Below are 8,779 nucleotides of genomic sequence, written 5' to 3'. Positions count from 1 at the left end.
AGAGCCCGAATGTGGAAAACCTTAACTTAGAGCACAAGCAGGCCTGAGACACCTACAGGTTGTCTTTGGTCCAGCCTCTCTTTCTCTTTCTTCTTTATTATTTTTATTTTTGAGTTTTATTTATTTATTTCTTCAGAGAAAGAGAGACATACCTGGCATGCCAGAGGCGGGCCCCAGGATGTGGGATGTGAACCCAGGGCCTTCCCATGTGGGTCTAGTTGTGTTGCCCTGTCGGGCCCTCAGGGGGCACTTTTGTCAATAGAAAAGTGTTTAAATCCTCACTGTGGACAAAGCACCATGACAGAACGCCCCGGTCACTGATCCCACATACTGGGAAACATGGTGGGCACACTGCAGGTACTCAACAAGGGCACGCTGGACTGACTACAGAAGCCAGCCCTGCGAGATAACCCACTTGTCTGAGGCCAGGAACAACTGATGTCTGGCCAGGTTTAAAGATGTACTTTATGTGATAGTATCAGCCTCTCTCTTGGGGAGAGGCCCGACTCGTAAAAGACTTTTTTTTTTTTTTTTTTTTTTTTTTTTTTTTTATAGGAGCTGGCTGTGCTGTCTGACTAGGTTGGATTACACAAGTCAAACTCTGTTTCATCCCACATGGCCTCTGCCCTAAACACAAAGCGTGTTCCCTGCCCACCTTGGATAAGAATCTCTCTCTGCCTCTCCTCTTTCAGATCCAATTCACACCCTCTGGGGGCTTTGTGTGTCACCAGCATTTCAGAAACTCCAGCAAGAGCTAATTCACCTCAAAGAATCAGAAAAAGAAGCAAAGCTAAGCTGTACATGCTTTCAAAAGAACCTAACACAAAACTGCACAGTTACCAAACAGCTATTTATGAGGGGGTTTCAAAAAATTTCATGGAAAAATGAAATAAAAGTACAAGTTTATTTTGGTGCAAAACAAAGTTTCAAAATCCATGCACAGTTCTTTTTTTTTTTTTTTTTTAAGTTTTTGCTATGGGGTGTGTGCACTTGGCACTTGTAAGAGAAGGACAAGAGAGGGAAAGTGAGAAAGCACTAGGGGGAATGGCCATGCTGCAATCCCATCTCCCCCATTTTCCTCAAAGGATTTTTGGGTACACATATATATACACCTAGCATGTCTCTCAAGTCACCAGGTCTAGGACTCAAAATGCATAGTCGGCCATGTAGGATCCAGCTACCTTAACGACCACACCACCAGCTGGTCCCTGGAGTCTTTATTATGACACACATTTTCCACCAACTTTTTGAAGACCCCTCCCCATATAATATCTCAGAACAGAGTGCTTTCTATTTTCTCATTTGATCCTCACACATTTGAGACACAGGAATGGCATTAATTATTTCAATCCCATTTGACAAATGAAAGCCAGGGCTCAGAGAAATCACCCAGGCAAGTTTGTCGGAGAGGGAGGAGTCCCTGACTCCTGACTCCAAAACTATGTTGTTTTTTTTTCCACTAAGATATTAGAGTGTGTTTATTCACATTCTGAAAACAGTATTACCTTTTTTTTTTTTTTTTTGAGAGGTTTTTGCTATAGGGCGTGTGCGCTCGCCAGACAGACAGAGACAGAGAGACAGAAAACGAGAAATCACCCCCCAGGGAGGATGGCCACGCTGCAATCCCTTCTCCTCCATTCTCCTCTTGGGATCTTGGGCACGCACGTACATGCACGCACATGCGCCAGGAGTGAGTTTTAAGCCACCAGGTCCAGGACTTGAACCGCGGTTGACTACATGGGAGTCCAGCGACATAGCCATTATGCTAACTGCTGGTCCCAGTAAGCAAATTACTACTGAACTTTTCCCCTAGTTATGTTTAAAGACATTGTTTCCAAATCATTAACTATTTAGTAATCTTTATCGGTAAAGATGCTGTGGACCAGAAAAAAAACAACCTTCCAGAGGTGGAGCTAACCGAAGATCAAACAGAAATAAAGCTAAAACTGGTCTGAAAATCATGACTTCAGATCATGTTCTAAAACCACGCTCAGTTTCTTTAAAATGCATAATTGTGTATACGCTGCCTGAGAGAGCGATGAATATTCTATAAACTGATGCTTTCCTACCTCTTCTCTTCCCATCATACTCTAAACCCACCCAGGCCAAGGCTAAAGGCCTGAAGGCCTGAAGGCCTGCAGCTGAGAACAGGAACATGGAGATAAGAGACTTTAGGAAAACTCCACTTAGAAGTTGGGAAGATGTTTTTGCTCAATTTAGCAAGCTTCTATCATGTATTAACTGGGCTAAGAGTTAAGGAAGATACAACAGTACTTAAAATATAAATCTTGTTCTCAACTCTTTTACAGTCTAATGGGGAGAAAAGCAAAAACACAGAAGTATACGCGAGGCAGAACTGGGGTGGAACAATAAATGAGAGCTCTCATTTATTGTTGTACTTTTGCCTTCTGGAATGTGTGTGCCGAGGAGCAGGTACGGCGTAGTGGGAAGATCATGGTTAGAATCAATCCAATCTGCGTGATCTCAGTTCGGTCAATTAGGGTGCAATCTGGGCATACTATGTCGTTTCTTTGAGCCTCAATTTCTTATAAAATGAGGATAGTGGAGGTCTAGAAATACATGCTGTGGGGGACCAGCAGGTGGCGTGGTGGTTAAGGGGCTGGACACTCCCACATGGCCGACCAGGGTTCAAGTCCTGAATCTGGTGGCTTGCTTTCTCACTTCCTCTCTCTCTCACTCTCAATCTCTGTCTCTCTCTGGTCAAAATAAAAAAATGAATGAATGGATAAATAAAATAAAATAAATTAAAAAGAAATATATGCTGTGGTGATTAAATGAGAATATACGCAAAGCACTGGGCCTTGGCAGCACTGAGCAGGCTGGCCCTTCCGTGGAGAACATAAGGAAACTTGGCACCTACCTCACCTTGCTGGGCACTTCCTTCCACATGCTCTGCACTCGGGCCTGCTGCAGGAGCACCATCTTCTGAATAGATCCATGACATCCTGGGGTGATCCCCAACTTCCCACTCTGAGATTGGCCACGGCAGCCAGAGGCTACTGGGCTGCCAGGCTGAGCCAGGAATTCTGAAACCCAGGGAACAGCCCCTTGGGCCCAGCAAGTCCACTGCCCCAGATCGCTCTGACCCAGACACCCAAGTAACAATAACATGGCAAAATGGAAAAGGAAAAAAGTACTCCTTGCTAAGAGCTTCCTCAGCCCAGCCAATGGTGTGTGGCACCATGGCAACGCCAATCATTTCTTCAAGGAAGGGAGGGCAGTCTAGGGTCAGCAGGTTCTTAGTTCTCAGGGCTTCCTCTACCATGATTGGGGACATGTGTTCCAGACATTGGGGCTGAGGGCTGGGGATGAGGGCAGGGTTGTACCACCCATGTCTTCAGACCCCTGTCCTGTCCCTCCATGGCCTGAGGCAGGAACTACTGAGCCCTCCCTACCCAGTTTCCCCACGGATCACTCTATGTTTCAGTTTCCTTCAACCCAAGAACAGTTCCTTCAAACTCCTGGGTGACTTCTTGAGAGCTCAAGTGGGAACAGCAGTGCGTGCCCTGGTCAAAGGTGATGGGAACTGAGAAGGAGCAGGGATGATAGGGGTCCATCAGGTTTGAAGAAGGAACCCTAAGGCTCTGACTCTCATCTTGGGGTCCCTGCAGCTGACTGTTTTTGTCCAGCTGGGCCCAGTTTCCTGGATAGAATAAGGAAAACTGAGTAAGAAAGAAGGTTGGAACCCTCCTCTCCTCTGAACACAGGCACACTTTTCTTGCTCTGGTCACGGACCATGCCTTTGGGCTGCTGACATAGATCAAAAGGCAAACCAGATATTTTTCTTTATCCTTCTTTCTTTGTGCCAAACCCCCGCAAACAAAACAAAACAAAACAAAACAAGAAAGCCAACTCCCATCCTCTGACCTGGCTTTTGATGGGGAGGGAATGAACTGTCCGGAACTACAAGACCCTTCTCCTGGAAGAGTGAGCAGTCAGGTGCAGAGCGTGTGGGGAACTCAGCCTCTAGTCTGCCACGCTGATGACTCAGAAGCTAAATATAGCGAGCGATATAAACAGAGCCAGCCACAGAGCAAACACAGGGCCCCCAAGCCCTGGCGCTGGCTCTCACGCACGGCTCGCTCTCCCCCTGGCACTGTCCTAGGTGGACCTCCCACTCTAGTGACAGACGCTAGTTCCCTAGGGACCCTTCTCACTCTAGAGCAAATTTCTGGGCCCCCTGACTAGGACTGCCCTATCTATAGTCCGAGCAACCTCATCAGTCACAATCAGAGTCCCAGAAATCTACTCACCAGCAAGGAGAGCATTCCAAACATCCAGAAGCAGTCCAAGGCTTCCAGGACAATGGATCCAGGCTTTGGGCCGAGAAGCTGCTAGTTGGTAGAGCATGCAAACACTGACTTCCAAACAGCTCTGCAAGAACTACTAATAGAAAGCCAAGTCCAAGAGAAATCCTAAAGTCTTCCCTTAACACACTTTCAAAACTGTTCAGCTGTCCATAGCTTAGCAGTTATTTGCATTACAAATCCCAAAGGTCCTTCAGATCCTCTCTGCAAAGTGAGTACTGGAAACTGAAGTTGGACAGGTAAAGTGATCTGCTATGAACACAGAACTTAGAAGTGGCAGAGTTGGGATTTTCACCCACATTTGCCAACAAGTCCAGGACCTCTTCTAAGATATTACAAGCAAAGATGATTTCAACTGAGTGCCTGAAAGTTTTCTCAGATTTCATTTTCCAAAAAGTCTAATTACTATTCAGGGAATTTGCAAACCCTACTTTTCTGAATGGAGCCACTCCTGATCCAAGTGAAAAAGTCATTTCCAACATGAAGAATTCCAACCCTCCTGAAGTTTTACTCACTCAATGGTTTACAGAAGCTACTTTTTTTTTTTTTTTTTTTTCCGCTAGGATTCTTGGCTTCTTAGCATTACCCAGAAACACCCACACAAGATTCAAGATGGATTCTGGGACAGGAGACTGTTCCAAGGGGAGGGGACACAAGTTGCTGCCCTTCCTTAGGCCCACACTGGAGGGGCCCATGGAAAGAAGCTGGGACTCAGACCTTCTGGCCAGGACACCCTACAAGCTCAGTTAGAGAGCCCATTTGTTCTTCTTCCTCCATGCAAAAGACAGACAGACCCGGGAACAGCACAGCACCACTCTCAGAACCCAAGTCTGGGTAAGTCACGGTCTATGACTATCAGATGTCCCTGCTGCAACTCATCAGCTCAGAGAAGCACAGAGGACAACCTTCCACTGCTGACCCAGCCAAAGGAAGGTGGGATATCTGCTGGGGTTTGGAAAGGCTTTTACCGCCACTCTGCCTCCAACTCTCTTAGTGCTTTAGAGACCCAAAGAGCCGACAGTGAGCACCCCACTGACTGATCTTCTGCTACCTTGAACCAATCACTTGGGTAACCAGGCCAGTCCTCCACCAAGCAATGCTTCTTGGGACATATATTGAGAAGGCAGAGGCCCACATGAATGTCACCCAGGAGAATCTGGAAATTGTTGCCTCTAGGAGGGGTCATGTTAATCCCCTCGATTTACCATGATGCTATCCTACCCCATCATCAGGCCCCCTCCATTTGCTCTGTATCTCCAGGGTGAAGGCTTCCCTTGGTATGGAAGGAAAAAAAAAAAAAGAATAACTGAGGTCAGTGATCAGGGACAAAGGAGACAGTTTACACTCTCTACAAGACTATGAATCAATGGCCATGGTTGGTCTGGTCCCAGGAAATTTGTCACAGATCATGGGGAGAAGGAGGTGGTTAGGCCTTCTTCACCTCTTACTGCTTTGGGTTGCCTCTCTTGCTCTGTAAATCCAGCCCACGATGATGGAGAATGACCATCACTCTCTGAGGAGAAACAGAAAAAGCCAAGATCCACAACTAAACAGCTTGGACGTCGATGTCTGTGGACAGGGCAGTTCGGAGGAGGGAGCTCTGCCCACAGATCAGACTGACAGGTAGAGGGAGAAGTAGACTGTGAACCAACAAGAACAAGTGTGGGGGATGACCGGGGTTATAGACACAGGAGGAAACAAATCAGTATTAAGAAGTACCTAGGGAGGAGCCGGCAGGTAGCATCATGGTTAAGGGCGCTGGACTCCCACATGGCTGACTACAGTTTGAGTCCTGGACCTGGCGACTTGCTTTCTCACTTTCCCTCTCTCTCTCTCACGCTCTCTCTCCCTCTCTCTCTCTCTCTCACTCTCACTCTGTCCTCTGTCCCTCTCTGGTCAAATTAAAAATAAAGAAATAAATACGTAAATAAAGTTAAATAAAAATAACTTTTAAAGAAAGTACCTAGAGAATGATGGTGAAGGGTCGGTGTGAGCTGCAAGGAGAAGAAACATTTGACAGACAGAAAAATGTAAAGTTCTGTGTTGAAAAAATAATAATAAAATAAATAAAGCAAGCAAGTAGCAACTACACGTCTGGAATTTTCATAGGCGTTTTCTCCCCTAATCATTACAATAAAATTCAGTAGTATTAGTCTAATTTACAGAAGAGGAAATGTGCTTAGTGAGGTCAAGTGACTTCCTGATGGCTAGCAGGTGGCAGAGCTGGTTTTCAAACCCGAGCCCCTGACTCTGTACCCAAAGTCTGGTCAGTCCTAAATAACTTCCTTCCCAGTGCTTCAGTTTCTCTACTTGCAAAAATAAAGCGAGAAGGGACAGCTAGGTGGCGTGTGGTGAAGGTGGCTGAACCCACATGGCTGATCACATGGTTCAAGTCCCAGACCGAAAGGCTTGAAAAATATGCCAGGCACGTGTGCCATGTGTGCCCAAAATCCAGAGAGGAGAATGGAGGAGAAGGGACTGCAGCATGGTCATCCTCTCTGGGGGTGATGCTTTCTCATTTTCTCTCTCTGTCTCTGTCTGGTGAGAGCACATGCCCTATAGCAAAAAAAGAGAGAAAGAGAAGGAAAAGGACTGGAGAGTAGATAAAGGGCAAGAATACAGGAGCAGGGACATTTATTCTATTTTATGGAATGAAATGTTGCCTGATTCTAACATCACAAATAAAGATCTTTAAGATCTTTAAAAAAAAAAAAAAGATTGGAGAAGTGACAATAGAACTTTCAAGATATGAAATTAGTTCATGCTTTATGTAAGAAATCAAGTTCAGAAAAGGACTCACTTTTTAAAACCAGCTGCTAAGTGGTCCCAGGAACACTCGTGCTCCATCTGTCTGTGCACAGACATCATCACCCTAGCCCTTCCCTCGGGATGAGCTCCTGATGAAGGTCTGTGAGCAGAGTTAGTGGAGAGCAGGTGATTAAAAGCAAAAAGACCCAAGGGAGAATTCTCCACGATAAAAATCCTGGCTCTCTTGTAATGGAAAATTTGGAAAAACCAAGTCCCTAGGCTGCAAAGCTCAGCCTCCCACCACTGCAAAGTGGAAGGAGGTGGCTGGCGGGAGGGTGAGCACACGGGGAGCCTGGGAGCCAGTGTGGGTGAGATGGAAGGCAGCAGGGACTCACACGGCTCTCCTTCAGCTTTTTGTCACCCCAGCTGGGGGGACTCTGGCTGGCAGAATGGCATCCTGTTTGCAACTGACCTGTGCCCTCAAAGAGGCAGTCCTGAACTGGGGAAAACGATGCTCATGACAAAGAGCAGGGGCAGACCTTGGGCTGAGGGCCACCTCCTCCTAATCGAGACTGAGATAGGAAGAAAGGCCCCTGGGTTGTGTTCTAGTCCTGTTTCAGGGCAGAGCCAGTAAGGGGAGGCCTCCCAGCCCGCTCCCTAGCCAATGGGTGGGGGATCCTCTGGGCAACAACCGTTGAGGGAGCTCAGATTCTTGTGAATGAGGAGAGCTGCCTTCAAGGCAGTGCTCCCGATGAGTCTAGGAGCCCCAGAGCCGCCGTGTCCTCCCTTCTTCAGGCCCAGACCTGGAAGCTGGGAGCTGGGCTCAGCCACAGGCCTGTACAACCAGGGTGGAGTGAATGGGCAGGAAGGAGGCCAAGAGACTGAAACCGAGAATCAGAGTGAGTCCACACATGGACTGAAGGAGAAACTCTAAGCCAAGTTTCCACCAAACAATTAAGAGGGAATAGGGACTGAAACAGGCTGGAGGAGGCAGCCAGCTGCCTTATTATCTAAGCATAATCACTTCCTAATCACTAAGGAACCATGGGAGCCTACCAGGACCAGGTCTGTCCCACATTTTCCTCAGAACTCCTTGGCAGAGGGCACCAACCATATCTAACCACCACCCCTTCCCCCTCAGTGGCCTGTTCTCAGGAAACCCAAGGTCAATTCCTCTTTCCCCTGGTGCTGGCAATGGTTGGCCCTCAAGTCAAACCTTCTACCGCCAATAACTCTCTCGGGTCACCTAAAGTTGCCCAATTAACCTCAGTGGCTGCCCAGTCATTATTAGTTATTTATTCTCTTGATTCCCAGACACACACGTGTACACACACACACACACTCAGGACGCTGTGCTGGGGGTGAGGGGCAGAGGTAGGGACTGTGTGCGTTCCCCGTTCCCTTCCAGGTGGCATGCCTTTGCTTCGTAGTAGTTGTGTAGCTCTGATCTAGCCTCAGGCTCCTCTCCCTTGGCAGTCATCCAGAAAGCCAGCCCGGAGTGGAAGGGTTAAGTGCCTGGAGGCCCAGCCCAGACGGCAGCGGCTGCTCTGGAGCAGGGCAGCCTCCAGTCCGTGGCACGGAGGGCTCCTCCAGCACGAGCCTGCCAGCCGCCGCCTTTGTTGATAGACTCTGCCACATGCTCAGCTGACACGCGATGCTCCGCCCTGGCGGGGCTGGGGCCAGGGTGGCCGCCCAGGGACCCG

General features: G+C 47.8%; 1 protein-coding gene across 7 annotated transcripts in view; it reads right to left on the bottom strand.

Annotated features, from left to right (window-relative positions):
- The window catches only part of BMF (Bcl2 modifying factor), a 23,344-nt gene that overhangs the window by 8,698 nt on the left and 5,867 nt on the right, over nt 1-8,779 (bottom strand). For 5 of the 7 annotated variants that reach the window (XM_027775829.1, XM_027775827.1, XM_027775830.1 and 2 more), the window contains one exon: nt 6,292-6,322. The exons of the other annotated variants lie outside the window; for them this stretch is intronic. In XM_027775829.1, the coding sequence (XP_027631630.1) occupies nt 6,292-6,322 (31 nt within the window). The remainder of the gene's footprint in view (nt 1-6,291; nt 6,323-8,779) is intronic. 7 annotated transcript variants of the gene reach the window in all.

This window comes from Tupaia chinensis, unplaced genomic scaffold (assembly GCF_000334495.1).
Source record: "Tupaia chinensis unplaced genomic scaffold, TupChi_1.0 Scaffold000605_1, whole genome shotgun sequence".
Lineage (NCBI taxonomy): Eukaryota > Metazoa > Chordata > Mammalia > Scandentia > Tupaiidae > Tupaia > Tupaia belangeri.
This window is presented reverse-complemented; position numbering and strand designations above follow the sequence as displayed.